The sequence below is a fragment of the Lutra lutra genome, chromosome 1 (assembly GCF_902655055.1).
Source record: "Lutra lutra chromosome 1, mLutLut1.2, whole genome shotgun sequence".
NCBI classification, from domain to species: Eukaryota; Metazoa; Chordata; class Mammalia; order Carnivora; family Mustelidae; genus Lutra; species Lutra lutra.
Window position 1 is genome coordinate 12066162 of NC_062278.1, and position 14660 is coordinate 12080821.

The 14660-nt window shown below is 56.0% G+C and overlaps 1 protein-coding gene across 1 annotated transcript; it reads right to left on the reverse strand.

Moving 5' to 3' along the window:
* Nucleotides 1-11848: 11848 nt before the first annotated feature.
* OLIG2 (oligodendrocyte transcription factor 2) lies at nucleotides 11849-14321 on the reverse strand. The gene is made up of 2 exons (XM_047725831.1): nucleotides 14143-14321; nucleotides 11849-13359 (listed from the first exon to the last, which is right to left on the reverse strand). The coding sequence occupies exons 1-2, from the start codon at nucleotides 14230-14232 to the stop codon at nucleotides 12313-12315; spliced, it is 1137 nt and encodes a 378-aa protein (XP_047581787.1). The 5' UTR covers nucleotides 14233-14321; the 3' UTR covers nucleotides 11849-12312.
* Nucleotides 14322-14660: the final 339 nt, after the last annotated feature.

Below are 14660 nucleotides of genomic sequence, written 5' to 3' on the forward strand. Positions count from 1 at the left end.
CCAAATTGCCCCGGTGTGGGTGGGGGCAGGGAGGGTGGATACACCGCCTCCTGCCTCCTCCTCATGGGTCTCAGAGTCAGAGCAGAGAGGTTTGTGGCTCTCCAGCTCCCTCCACCTCTGGGCCTCTGTGTGGATCTGGGGTGACATCTCTAAGCTACTTCCCGCCCTGTCCTACTGTCATCTCAGGAGTCCTTGTTCCAAGTGAGTCCCAGTGCCCAGCTCTGGGGGCAGGAGCAAGCGGAGGAGGCAGGGTGGCCTGGACAGCTCTGTAGGTGGGGGAACGTGAAGACAGCTACTGACACTCCTGGCCCCTCTCCCAGGACCCAAGCTGCTGGCCCAGCCCAACCTGCCCGGACCTTTGCTTCAAGGAGCCCGTGGGACGCGCAAAGGGGGTAGTTCCTGGGGGGTCTTCTTCTCACTGGCAGAGAAGCAGGGATGGACATTAGAGTAGACCAGGTGCCTTCCACTTAGCTGCGTGTTTCCAGAGGAATTGCTCCGGAGCCTGGCAAAAAGCTGGGTTTTGTTTTCTTTGTGTTTTGTTTTGCTGTGGGGGCGGGGCTACTTTTCTCTCTGCAGTGATTCACTGGGATGTGGGGAAAGCCAGAGGACAGACCCTCAGCGGGGAGGGGAGGGAAATTTAAAATGAAAAGATTAAAAGTGTGAGCGAGGTGCACAAGCTAACGTGCTGGGCCCATATAACTTGTATCTCCCCCGTTTCCAACTTCAACTGCATGAAAATCCCTTTTTCAATTCCATGGCGTGGTACAAACAAACAAACCCCCAATAATTATCCCTTTACACCTTTGCTCCCACATCAGGCCCACTGCGTGGTGAGGGAAGGGCAGGGCCTGCCTCCCCCTGGACAGCCATCATCTCTCCATAGAGAAGCAGTGTTTTGATAACTGGGCCGAACTGGGAAGCACTGGGCTTTGCGTCCCGACCCAGGCAGGCGCGGCCCAGTGTTCTCACAGCCATCTGTTGCGGCCTGTAATGCATGAGCACATTAGCACATGGCTCGCCAGCAGACTCGACATTGTTCTCCTTGCTGAGTTAGTTCAGCCGACCTCAACAAAGGGGACAGTTTTGCATTCGGGATAAATACAACCACTGAGGTTTTTCTCCCCCCCCTTGGGATATTTAATGTTAAGGTTTACGCTGGCTGTCTGATTTGAAAAGTTGCAGCCACCCTCCCTCCCCCTCTGACATGTTCTCATTCTGCTTGTGACAGTGATGGGGATGGTTTGTGGGAGCAGCTAATTTGCCGGGAAATACTTTTCCTCTTTTAGATAGGCTCCCTTAGGAAAGATTCAGCAAGTTGATTATGGGTCTTTTTTTTTCTTCTTTTTTTAAGTCCAAGGTTTTTACCTCCTAAAGGATTAGAACAAATTGTCCAACTATGAATCTATTTAATTTTCAGGGTCAGTGTTAAGCCTCAAGGTCTGGATGCTAATTGTGATCAGAAACGAACCCAAAGATCTTAAGGAAGCAGCAGTGAATGTTGCAGTTTTAGTAAGTCTGCAGAATGTTACAGCTTGAGTAAATGTGTTGATCCTCACTGATACATTATTTCAGAAAATCCCTTCTTTGAAGCCCAGCCCAGGACCAGTATAAGATCAGCCTCCCAGACTCGGCTGTTTTTAGAACAGCATTTTGGGGAAGGCAAACAGAGTTCAACAATTCACTTTGACAGGATCAGATTTTGCTAGTGTCTTCTTCTTTGGGAAGCCCAGGGAAGCTTCATGTCTCTTCTTTTCTAGTTAGGGAAGGGCTTGGTGGCAAAAGTCATCTGTATGCTTTCATACCATTCCACCACATATTTACTGAGTACTTTCTATGTGCTGGGCAGTGTTCTACTTCAGGGATCAGGAAGAACAAAGATTTCTGCCTCATGGGGTTTCTATTCCACTGACAGAGGCAGAGAATAAACCATGAACTTAATAAATAAAAAATATAGTATGGGGGGAAAGGAAAATTAGAGTAAGGGGATTGGAAATGCCAACCTAAGGCTGGAATATTGAAAAGGAAGGGGTGAAACTATTATCTCAATTTACTGAGCTTCCATATGACAAAAATAAATATAAAACATCCTTGAGATAATGTTACCTTCCCTACATTAAATCTCCCCCCTCCGCCCCCACCAAGTTCAATTCCACTTGGACAGGATCAGCTGACTATCCCCTCCAATCAGGTAGGTCTTAAAACTCTTACATACTAAGAATGGGCATATTTCTTAAATCTGTTTTTCTGTCTGTATGTTGCCAACCTGCCCAAAGCAAGAGATGGGGTAGCAAGATGGTAAATGTGCGTGGAATGAAAGATCAAGAAAACAGAGTCAGGCTATCAGTTTGCACACTCATCCAATGTCAAATCCTTTTGACTGAGCTAAATGTCTACTTCTTTTTATTTTATTTTATTTTATTTTATTTTATTTCTTTTCAGTGTTCTAAAATTCAATGTTTATGCAGGACACTCAGTGCTCCATGCAATACGTGCCCTCCATAATACCCACCACCAGGCTCACCCAACCCTAACGTCCACTTCTTAACCATGAGAACTTGTATGTGTGACAAATAAGTTGGCCATTTCATCGCTAAATCACAATTGCTGAGAGTCTGGCTGGATACTCAAGAAGGGAGTAAGTCAGAACATTACTCATCTCAGCCATGCTTCTCACTAAGATTTGGCATCTTTAAGACCCAAAGGTACAGATGGGGGGGGTCCATCCACTGGGGGGCACTGTGCAAGCCCCAGGGCCTGTTGTAATGGGGTCCTTCCTTGACACAGGGTTGTGGCTGGCAGAAAAGGCATTGGGACCCTTTCTATGAGTGCCAGGGGGCAAAATGTCACAGTGATTGTAACCTGAAATGACCCTTGACAGACTTTTCACTTTACAGATGAGTAGATTGGGGCCCAGAGAGGTCAATCCCCTTGCCTTAAGTCAATCCCCTTACCCTCAGCTAGAGACCTGGCTTTTTAAACTAGGCCAGACCTCTTTTCACTAGGATACCTTGCAGCAGGGACCTGAGGTGTTACTCGGAACTGAATGAAACTATGAACAGATGAATGGATGCAAAATGTGATATAGACATACAGAGGGATAGCACTCAGCCTTAAAAAGGAATGGAGAACTGACAGGTGCCACAGCATAGACAGACCTCAAAAACATGCTAGGGGGAGAACCCAGACACAAAAGGTCACAGAGTGTATGAGTCCACGTATCTGAAGTATCCAGAATAGGCCAATCCGTAGAGACAGAAGGCAGAGAGATTCCTGGTTGTTTGGGGCGGGGTGGGGCAGGGAGCCTAGGGACCACGTGATGGGGGCAGGGTTTTACTTTGGCGTGATAAAAATGTTCTGGAACTAGATGGGGTGTGGCTGCTCTACCCTGTGAATGCCACTGAATTGCTCACTTTCAAATGGTGAATTTTATGTGTATGGGTTTCACCTCCATGAAAACAACAGAAAAAGGTGGAAGGGGTGGGTGGGAGGGGAAACTGATGGGTTAAACACCGCACTGGGGGCGGGAGGATGAACAGATCTGCTGGAGGGCCGGTGGGGCCAGAGCCCTGATCCTGCCTGGGTTGGGGGTGGGGCACGTAGGAAGTGGGGTGCAGAGAGAGTGTCAGACCCCAGACTGAGGGGGGCTGTCCAAGGTGTCCAAGGGATGTTGTTTGAGCAGCCTCTGGTTCTGTGTCTTTGCTGCAGGTCTTTGCTGGAGCCTGGGCTGCTCTAAGTCATTTCCTTCCCCCCTGGCTGAGCTACCAGCACCCAGTGTCTTCATTAGCTACACTGGTCTGAACAGCTGAGTGAGTTCAGAGTTGGGAGTGATGGGGAACCCCCAGCCCAACTCCCACGAGGCCCCACCACTGTTCTCCCTGTGGCCCCTGGCTGGGATTCTAGAACAGGAAGCATCCTCAGCCTTCCAGCTGACCCGTGCCCTCGACCCCCCACCAGATGGGTACAGACAGAGGGACCAGCAGGCCTGGCTCTGAGGGGGAGGAGGGAAGGGACAGACTGTGGGCCCTCGGCTTCACAGGCAAACTGTCCTTCAATTAATTCCTCTCTGATCCTGGCTTCTGGCCTTAAAAGAACCTGATTCTGCTTTCTCTGAGGAGTGTAGGTCCTTCTCCACAATGTAATGCAAAGACTATTCAGTGAGGACCAACTGTGCCCCCCTGGGGCATGTGAAAGTGAGAAGGCGGACCTGCCTTGCCCTGAGGGGTTTAAGAACCAGACTCTGTATGTAGATCTCAGAGGTCCTCTAGGCCTCTCCTGGGCTCCTGAAGCATACAGCGCTACCCCTCTCCCCATGCTGTAGGGCAGGTCATGTGACCAAGACCAACAGGGATCTTAGCTCTGAAGACCTTCCAGAAGGTTCAATTAGATGACACCCCAGCAGCCAGGCACATGTCCACCTCCCTGGGCATGCCCGTGTGCCTGGTCCTGGCCCAGGTTGTCCCTTTCAAGCCTATGACCTTTGAACACAGTACTAGCATCAAGTCTACATCTCCTTCATGTTCAAGGTCACACAGTCAGTGCATCCTGGCCAAGGTAGCATACTACCACATACCCCATTATTCAACCAGGGTCTCCATGGTGCTCAACCCATCCTGCCGTGACCTACATACTCATGGCTGCTTCTTGGGGGCCCAAGCTCACATTTGAGGGTCCAGATCTGGAAGCAGGCCACACCCTGGCCAGGCCCCTGGGGCCCAGGGCTTCCATTCACAGCCGGGGCCAGGCAGAAGGCGACAAAAAGGGACTATTATTCATTATTCTTCTTCCATAAGAAGAAGCAGAGGCTTGGGTAGGGATGGGGGGCGTCTTGTAACCTGGCTCACTATGCTGTTGAGGTCTAAGTCTGACCACAAATGTCCTGGGTAAAAACAAAGATGCCCATCCATCTTTATGTCTCCATGTCCCCCATTAGTGCATGATTCCCAGGGGACTTACACTCCTGTCTCAGTCCCCACCCTCCAGAAACGTCCTCCTTCCCTTCCTCCTCCATTGACTCTCACTGTTCAGAGACTCACACCTAGGAGACACATTTATTTATTTTTTTTTAAAGAATTTATTTATTTATCTGACAGAGAGAGAGAGAGAGAGAGAGAAGGAACAAGAATGAGGGAGTGGGAGAGGGAGAAGCAGGCTTCCCATTGAGCAGGGAGCCTAATGTGGGGCTTGATCCCAGGACTCTCGGATCCTGACGGTGAGCCAAAGGCAGATACTTAAGGACTGAGCCACCCAGGCACCCTCAGGAGGCACATTTAGATACAAAGGCCTCTGAACTAGTTTCTACCGCTGGGGGAGCCTCACAATCAAGGATGGTAGACATTTCCAGAATTGTCTACACGCCACTGAAACAGAGGCTATAAATTCCATCCGCACACATACAGAACACCAAAAGGAGTTGTTTTCACCCATGATAGTCCCTGTGGGCCAGACGGTGGACCCACAGGGTCCCACAGCGGTGGACCACGGGACCCAGAGGGCTCTGGTATCAGTTAGACCCTGATATGCCTGGGAGCTTTGGTGATCACACAACCTGACTCCATTCTTTCTCTGGAAGAGGTAACCGGCTCAGAAAGCACTCCCAGGGCTTCCAAGAGGCCACTCCAGCCCTGATCTAGAAGTCTGCTTTCACTGCCAAGATTTGAGGATGAGTGAATTGCACAAGGTCCTGCTTGTGGCCCCTTGGCGGATTTCTGCTTGGCCCTTATCCTGGGCTCCAGGACTAGGGCCTGGCTGGGCTTGGAGGGAAGGGAGGCGGGCCGGTTCTAGGGGACCTACAGGCACCTGGGCAGGGACAGACAGGTCAGCGGGGGAGGGAAGAGGTAAACAGAGCTACCTCAAGCCCCAAAATCGGTTCACTCGTCATCCAGAGCTCGGCAGGGGCCCAGGGCTTCCAGCCCCTGAGACCAGGGCTACAGAGCTCCAGGCTCGCGGCTCTTCCAGGCCCGGTGAGAGCGAACTCGCGTGCATGACCCTGCGGGTGCGTGCGGACTCCGAGCACCAACACCGGTACGTGCACGTGCACCCCGCAGGTGTCGGTGGGCCCGCGAGCTTCCCTCGAGACGCTGCTTGCCCCCCACGCGAACTGAGGAGCCTCGGGCGGGATCTGCGTATGTCGCTCTCCGGGGACCCCAACTCTTCCCACAACCAGTGGACTTAGAGGCGGTGCGGCCGCGTGGGAGGAAAAGCTCCCAAACGAAAGCCGCAGGCGGCCCAAAGCAGTTACTTCGAACCAGACCGGTGTGGGCCCCGCTGGGGCAGCCGGAGGGCGGGGCGGGCCTGCGGGGCCGGGGCGGTGGGGGTGGTAGGTGTGAGCGCCCCGCGGGGACCGAGCCGCCTGGCCGCGCCTACCCATTTTGCTTACGCGAGATCAGGGGAAGCAGGGGCAGAGGGTCCGCGGGCGCACGGTTCCGCGCGAGGTCGCCCCGCCGCGATGTGGCCGCCCGACCACCCCCCAGTAAAGACGCCTCCTGGCAAAGCCAGCGCCCAGCTGGGCTGTCCAGGGGTTACAAACCGGGAGCCCGCGGGCCAATTCGGCCCACTTGCTTGTCTCTAGGGCCCGCGGCGTGCGGGGGAAGTGGGGCCCGAAGTCCCCCGGGAAGAGGACGGGCACCTCCAGCTCCCCGCGGCGCCTGCCGCTTCCCTGGGTCGTCCTGCAGCTGGACCGCGCAGCTGTCCGCCTGGCCCCTCCTTTCCGAATAACCGCACCGGGCGTGGACCGCACAACAGGGCCAGGGCTGCGGCAGCTGTCTGGGCACGAAGCACAGTCACTGTGAGCGCCGCCGACCGCCCCAATATAGGGGCCTCCTCAGCTCACCTGCTGTGGCCCTCCTTCCGCCAGCCCGGGCGCCGCGCCGCGTGCCCACCCAAGGTCGCTAATTACAAAGCCTTTCGGCATCGTCCGCCGCCCAGATGGGGGCATCGGGGACAGATGGGTCCAGGCATAAAGAGGGAGCACGAGGAGCGTCACCTAAGGGGGCTGGGGCAGGGAGAGGGGCGGGGAGGTGCTTGGAGGATTTTCCAGGCGGCCCTGAGAGTCTGGGACATCGATGCGGAAAGAGGGGGGGCGGGGGAGATGCTGAGAGGAGGCCCAGGGTACCGGTGGGACGACATCCTAGAGGTGGGCTTTGTAGCGACTCTCGAATTACAACTTTGCCACCTGCATTTACCAGCTATGCCCCTGGGCCATTCACTCACCCTCTCTGTGCCTCAGTGTCCTCGCCTGTAAAATGTAATAATAACAGCGCCATCCTCAAAGGGCTAAGGTGAGAAGTGAATGAATCAACACACTAAAGCTCTCCCCCACCACTCTCTATACCGAGGAGCCTAGAATACCTGTTGGCACCTCCTCTTCCAGCCTCCTCAGCCTATTATTAGTATCCTCAACTCCCCAGGGATGCCTCCCCCCCCTGCCTCCTTGCTCCCAGATCAGCAGCATAGGCTCCTCATTGCAGAGCCCCTGTCCTCCCATAACCTGGGCCAACCTCGCAGGCCTATAGCAATGACGCTGCCCCTGAAGAGAGAGATGGGAAAGAGGGAAGTGAGCTCCAGGAATCCACAGAGCTCTGGCTCCCCACATCCCTGTCCCCTTAGGTCCTCATCTCAGTCCTGCCTGGAGTGGCCCCTCACACTCTGGCAGGGAGCCCCAGGGATTTAGCCTATGGGCTGCCTCCAGCCTCCAAACTAAGGAGAGGGATGCTGTCTCTAGCTGTTAGGAAGGTTCTTCTCCCCAGCCGGGGTGGATTCAATGCAGCAACCACTTATCCTAAGAACCATCCAGCCTGATTCTGGCCTCCCTTATGGGTTTTCAGAGACAATGACTGAGGGCACCTGTCACCAGCCAAGGGTCTTAAGACCCTTGGTGCAGGGTCCCTGTCAAAGACCCCCCCCCCCATAATCCCTCCTGGTACTGTGAGGCACCTGTGTGGGAAGACTGGGAACTTGGCCCAAAGTCTGTGGTGAAAAAGGGACTTAAAATAAGACATGGGTGGGGTCACCTGGGTGGCTCAGTGGGTTAAGCCTCTGTCTTCGGCTCAGGTCATGATCTCAGGGTCCTGGGATCGAGCCCCGCATCGGGCTCTGTGCTCCGCGGTGAGCCTGCCTCCACCTCTCTCTCTCTGCCTGCCTCTCTGCCTACTTGTGATCTCTGTCTGTCAAATAAATAAAATAAAAAAAAATAAGACATGGGGCTTATACAGAGGATCCTTTGTCTTAGATGAACTTCTAGGGGGCATGAAGGTGTTTACTTAATAGAGGGACTTTAGGCCAATTGTTAGGTCCATTCTGCCTTAAAGGGAAGCAGACAGATAATTCTCCAGCACCTAGAGTGTCCAGGGGGCTTTAAAATCCAAATGCACTGGCCTCAGAGTTCTTCATTGGTTCCAGTCTGGGAATGAAGACAGGTCCTACATGCAGGGCTGTCCCCACCCTAGACTGCCATGGGCGTCCCCGTTCCTTAGGTCTTCCTATAGCCATCCCAATTGGGAGTGACGCCTTGCATCTCAGACTGAGATGAACATTAGGTCCGAGGTTTTGCTTGGTCCTTGGGCTCACTGTCCCAGAAACGTGGAATTTCAACTCTATGGGTGCCAGAAGCATGGGGCAGCACCCAATGAGTTCTTCCTGTGTCCAGTCATCATTTCTCTGTGACTCCTGACCAGTAAGGGAGAGAGGACGGAGGACAAGGCCCTGGAGCATAGAGGCCCTGGAGGAAGCTTTCCCCTTTAACTTCAAGCTGAGCTCTTGGAGGGGACGGACGGGGATTGGGGAGAATCTTGGAGACCTTGGGGTCTTGTGGCAGAAGTCCCTGGCTCTGCTGGCTGAGACCCAGGACACCTGGGGGCCACGTAGCAGGTGGGGAAGATGAGCTGTGGCTCAGTGCAAGAGAAAACCTCTGGACTAGTTCTCCCAGACCTGCAGACCGGGCCAGGCCTGGACTGGTACTCTACCTCCTTTTCCTTTTCCCTCTGTCTTATTGGGGGGCCGCCCCCAATCAAGGACCCTGGGAAGTCTGAGAGTCTGTGTGACATCTTCTCCCGCTCTACTCCGAAGCCCAGTGGCAGTCCTGAGTCCCCCACGTGGGGCCCCGCCAGTCCAGGGCCACCCTCCCTAGAGGAGCCACCTGCCTGGTACGTAAGCTCCCCTGTGTCTGTGTGAGACTCCAAGAGAGCCATGGATGCTCCTTTCTCACGCATGGTGTCCGAGATCCCGGGGTGGGTGCACAGTTTAGACGCGGGACTCTGGGAAGGGCTGGGATCCTGGCTGGATCCAGCTCCTCCTTCTTAAGAGGCCCAGCTCTAGCCTGGCCGCAGCTAGACTCTGGCGGAGAGCTTGGGTGTGAGGGGGTAGGGAGGGGCAGACTTGATTTATTTCCTTTCCTTCTATGCCCCCTCTCTGCATACACCATGCGCACCCAGAGCTTGCGTGCACACCGCCTAGGCTAACAGTGGGTGAAGGAAGCTGCTACTGCAACCGAGCCCCAACCCCGTTCCCTGGGTTCTAAGCTCCCACCCCAAGTTCCAGCCTCTGCCAGTCTTCTGTAGGTGCCTGCCGCTGGAACCCAACCAAGTTTTGAATTCTTAACAGATTTCGTTTCAAATAAGATTTCGAAATAAAAGCTAGTAAATTCTGCCCTACCCTCTTCTTGGAGTCGTGTGGGGAGCCCCAGGTCCCCGTGCCCTTGCTTCCTCTTCCCCAGAAGTTCTGCCTCCTCCAGCTCTCGGCCTTTGGTAAAAAGCAGAGTGGAAAGGAGGCCTACTGCACCCGACCTCCCGCCGCCTGCTGTTGTGGCCCCCAGCTCCACAAGCCTGCTGGGCACCCAGAAGCACCTGTCCCTGAGTTAGGGGATGGAGCCACCCTCAGCCATCAAAGAGAGCCATCAGGGCTGGGGAACTGTCGCCTTCGCCGGGACCAGTCACAGTTTTCAAGGGAGCTCGTTCTCCTTTAAGCCCTGCAGGCCCAGAGACTGCAACATGGTTTGTCCTCCTTGACCAGAAAGGCTGAAGCTTTTCTATTTTTTACCCGGAATCTCTTTATTGATTATTATTATTATTTTATCCAAGTCCTAAATGTGCATTGCAGTTTTGGATTGCGGGGAGCCCAGTGACCTCCAGAAGAGAGATGGACCAGGGAAGGGTGGGGCACGGAGGTGGGAGCGTCGTTTAGGAGAGTGTCCCTCCAGGATGGCAGTTCCCAGCACCTAACACTTTGAAGTTCAAGGCCGGGGTGGGCGCCCAGGAAGGGTCATGTTAGCAGATCCCCCGGCCGACAGTCCCGCTGCACTCTGCCCAAAGCACACCAGCGAGGCGGGCCGCGGGCCCCAAGTGGCTGGTCGGCAGCTGAAGCCTAAGGATGTCACCCGAACTGGATGGGAGTGGGTGGCTGCCTTTGAGCCCAAAGGGAAAAAAAAAAAATCCCGGTAGAAGTGAAGGCCTGAGCTGCGTGACCCCCAGCGGAAAGAGTGGTCCTCGCCCTCTTGGCCCCAAATTCCGTGCGCGGGGAGAGAAATTTTCTCTTTCAACTAACTCAGTCCTCAACCGAAGGGAAAAAGAGTTCCGGATTAGGCGTCAGAAAATCAAAGTAACAAGAGAGTTGTGAGAAACACCCCAAAGAGATGCCCAGAACACGTTTTAAAGAGAACGTAGGTGTGTTTGTTGAGGTGGGAGGTCGACGGAGAACAAATGCGTCCCTCGTCTTTCTCCGAGCTTGAAACCAACAGAACGCTCCCCAGCCCCGGCTCCGCGGGAGAGTCCTGCACTCCCTTCGCTGGGCCGCCCCCTCCCCAACGGTTAGAAAACACCCGACTTACTTTACATTTTATTTAAAATCTCAACACTCGATCATTTATTTCGTTTTTGCAACCAAACAAGTAATAAATATTATTTAGCACTTTTTTTTTCTTTTTACAAAAATAAAACAGATGATACACTCTCTGCAAGGGACAGCGGTCAGAGGAAGGATGTTACGTGGCAGGCGCTGTGAAGCCCAGACTGCGACGCTGGGCGCGCCGAGCCGGTTTGCAAGGACGCAGGAGGCACGTGGAAAAGTTTGTCATTTGTGTTAAAGGTGGAAAAAAACAAAACAAAACAAAACAAAACAATACAATACAAAAACCAGAAACAAACAAAGAAAAAAACAATAGAGGGGGAACCCGGCTTTGACTCCGGAGGGGCTGGCAGTCACGTGAGCAAACAGCTTAGCAGCACGCACTTACCTCATTACTGATCCTATATTTACACACCCAAGAAAGAAAAAATTACACAAGCCAACGTAAGTCCCAAATAACCCAGACTGTATTCACAGCGCATGCCTTTGAGTTCTGTCAAACCCTCAGGTATCAGAATGACTGCCGCCCATCGGGTAATAAACCAAATCACTTTGTGCTTAGTGACGGAAAGAACTGGAAGGGGGGAGAGTCTATTTTAATAACTAAAAAAAAAACAAACAAACCCCAAAACAAAAAACAAACAAACAAACAAAACCCGCTCCCAGAGTCGACAGTTTTAGATTATTCCATTCCACAAGTGGTACTATTCTGACTTTCTATAAAGCTTGCTCGCACTGTTGAAAAGGGAACAGAGATTTATTAGAAAACCACAAACCCCCAAACCAATAGGAGTGACAGGGAGGACCGGCAATAGTTCTCGGACCAGTGTGGCTTTACCCAGATTGGACGCGACCCTAAGTGCTTCTGGTACCGAACGCCAGCTTCCAGCTAACTCGTAGCCCTTGGCCCTGGGCCAGCGACGACCCTGGAGGCCGAGGCCCGACCGCCGCTGGTGGAGCTCAGCTTCCCCCCAGTCTCCACCCGCCGAGAAAGGAGGAAGGCGAGGCCGTCGCCCACGCCGTCCTCGCTCCCCGCGATCCCCCGCGTAACGCAGTGCTGCCCGGGCCGAGTTGAGGCCCTGTTCGCGAGGAAACCGCCGTTTTAAGAATCCACACTTTCTTGGGAATGGGTGGGTGGGTCGGGGTGTCGAGGGACGGGTGCACCTAGCAGTGCCTTCTTATAAAACGCTGTCTATCCGAGCAGCGCTGCTTAAAGCCAGAGAGGGGGGCTGAGCCAGGTCCCAGAAAGAACGCCCCTCTCCCTCCCCACTGTTCGGTGCGCCCCCCTCCCCATCACGTTGCTTCGGTTCCCCAGCGCGGGTGTCCTCCCCATTGCCCCTACCCCCACCCCCAGCCCCAGCCCAAGGTCCCGCGCTCCTCCGAGCCGAGCTCCCGAGCCCCCGGCGCCCGCCAGTCCTTGCTTGCCCGCAGCCTCCGGGTCCCTCCGCTCGCCAGATCGCGCTGGCGCCGGCCCGCTCACTTGGCGTCGGAGGTGAGGCGCGGCAGGCTGCCGGCGCCCATGGCCGACACGTGGTGATGCGGCGGCGGCACCTGGCACATGCTGCAGGGACAGGGCATGCCGCCCCAGTGCTGGAAGCCGCCGCTGCCCCCGCTGCCGCCGCCCCCGCCCCCCAGCGGGGCCGCCGCCGCCGCCGCCGGGGACTTGAGCAGGCCGTGCGGGGGCCGGATGGAGCCGACCGACGACAGGCCGGAGCCAGGCAGGGAGGCACTGGACACGGCGGCCGCGGCGGCGGCGGCGGCGGCGGCGGCCGCGGCGGGAGGCAGGATGGGGTGGTGAACTGCGGGGTGGTGTGCTGCGTGCGCGGCGGCCGCGGGGTGCGCCGTGGCGGCGGGCAGGGGCGCCGAGTGCGCCAGGCCACCGCAGGCGGACGGGTGGAAGCCGGCGTGGTGGCCGCCGTAGATCTCGCTCACCAGTCGCTTCATCTCCTCCAGCGAGTTGGTGAGCATGAGGATGTAGTTGCGCGCCAGCAACAGCGTGGCGATCTTGGAGAGCTTGCGCACCGACGGGCCGTGCGCGTAAGGCATGACCTCGCGCAGCCCGTCCATGGCGATGTTGAGGTCGTGCATGCGCTTGCGCTCGCGGCTGTTGATCTTGAGGCGTAGCTGCTGCAGCTCGGGCTCTGTCATCTGCTTCTTGTCCTTCTTGGTGGACGACGCGGCCGCTGAGGAAGTGGACGACGAAGTGCTGGACGAGGATGACTTGAAGCCGCCGCCGCCCAGCTTGTCCCCGGGGTGCGCGCCTGCCGCGCCCATGGCGCCGCGCAGCTCTGCGCTCAGCTCTGGCGGGCAGTCGCTCGGCGTGGACGAGGACACTGTGCCGCCCGTGAAGCCGCTGCCTCCGCTGCCTTTGCTCCGGGCCGGCAGAAAAAGGTCATCGGGCTCTGGCGACGACGGGCGACTGGACACCAGGCTGGCGTCCGAGTCCATGGCCCTGAAAGGTAGTCGCAGCTTTCGCAGGGTCCGCCCTCCCTTCCCCGGCCCTCGGAGCTTTAAGCACGTCTCCTGCGAAGGGGAGAAGAAACAGGAAAGAGAGAGAGAGAGAGAGAGAGAGAGAGAGAGATGGAAACCGAGCGTGAGGCGCTCAGAAAGAGCGAGAAGCTGCTCCCGCCTGCACCGCAGAGCGCGGTCCGGGCGCGGGTGACCGATCGCTCCGTGTCCACATCGCGGTGTCTGGCCTTGCTTCCAGCGGCACACAGGTGCGCGCGAAGTAATCCCCCCTCCCTCCCACCCCATCCTCTGCTCTCATCCACAGGTTGTTTTATTCCAGGGAGCACTGGATGCTCCTCAGTGAGGGGGGCATTCTGGAGGCTTTATGCCTTCAATTAGGAACAGGGAGGCTGAGTCCCCAGGGCTGAAATGGCAAGCGAGGATATTTTTTCTTTGGGATGGTGGAGATCTAAATAGAGAAGTATTTATTTGGTTTCTCAAACGCATGGACTTTATCTCCATCGACACCGCGCAACAAACATATACAGGCACACAGCGCCCGCGAGCCTTGATAACATGGAGGGCGTCCGGGGGGCCGCGGGGAGCTTGCCAGCTGACCGGGACTTGGCCATAAGGAACTGTGGTCGCCCCGACTTCTCGCATTTGGGCAAAGGGGATGCTGCGTTGAGTGTGGGGAGAGTCAGAGCAGCGAAGCCACTCGGGAGAACTGGCGGGCAGGGGCGGGATCCAACGGATCCAACGGGCCCTCTCCAACGGAGCTTCCTGGGTCGCAGGCGAGTTGAGGGGCGTCTGTCCCTAGGATATTGGCTGGGGCTGCTGGGGGGCGGGGACACTTACTGTGGATGCAATGAGAGGAGTTCGTTCCCCAAAGTCGCAGCGGAGAAGCGGACTCCGGGCGCTGAGGTCGCGTTGGTCTATAATAAGCATCCGCACCTTTCGGGGCTCGGCCCGTTTTTATAGCCCGGTGGTGGCGGCGACCGTGGCGGCGGTGGCCGCGGCGGGGGCGGGGAACAATGTGCGGGTCCTGGAGGGGCAGCCGCGCCAATGAGCTGGGCCCGCCCGGGGGGCTGGGAAGCTGATGTCATCCGGGCTAATTCCGCTCAATGAAACTCGCCGGGCCCGCACACGCCTCCTCCCCGAGCACAGCCAATGGGCGTCGGCGGCCGGGAGATTCTTGGGGAGGGACTGGAGGACCAACCCGCGGAAGGGGTGTGAGAGGCGAGGGGGAGGAGAAGGGCGGGCTTGCCGGGGAAGTACCGAGGGCAGAATAGAATGCGGTTAAGATAGAGGGACAGAGACGGAGCGTCGTCAGATTTCTATAAAAATACAGTGACCACAGAGCCAGGCTGGGGGAT

Excerpts from the sequence above, each read along its gene's own strand:
- OLIG2 (XM_047725831.1), bottom strand. The coding sequence starts at position 14,232 with ATGCTTATTATAGACCAACGCGACCTCAGCGCCCGGAGTCCGCTTCTC. Across the intron at positions 13,360-14,142 it reads CTCCTCTCATTGCATCCACA|GAGACGTGCTTAAAGCTCCG; the intron begins GTAAGTGTCCCC and ends TCCCCTTCGCAG.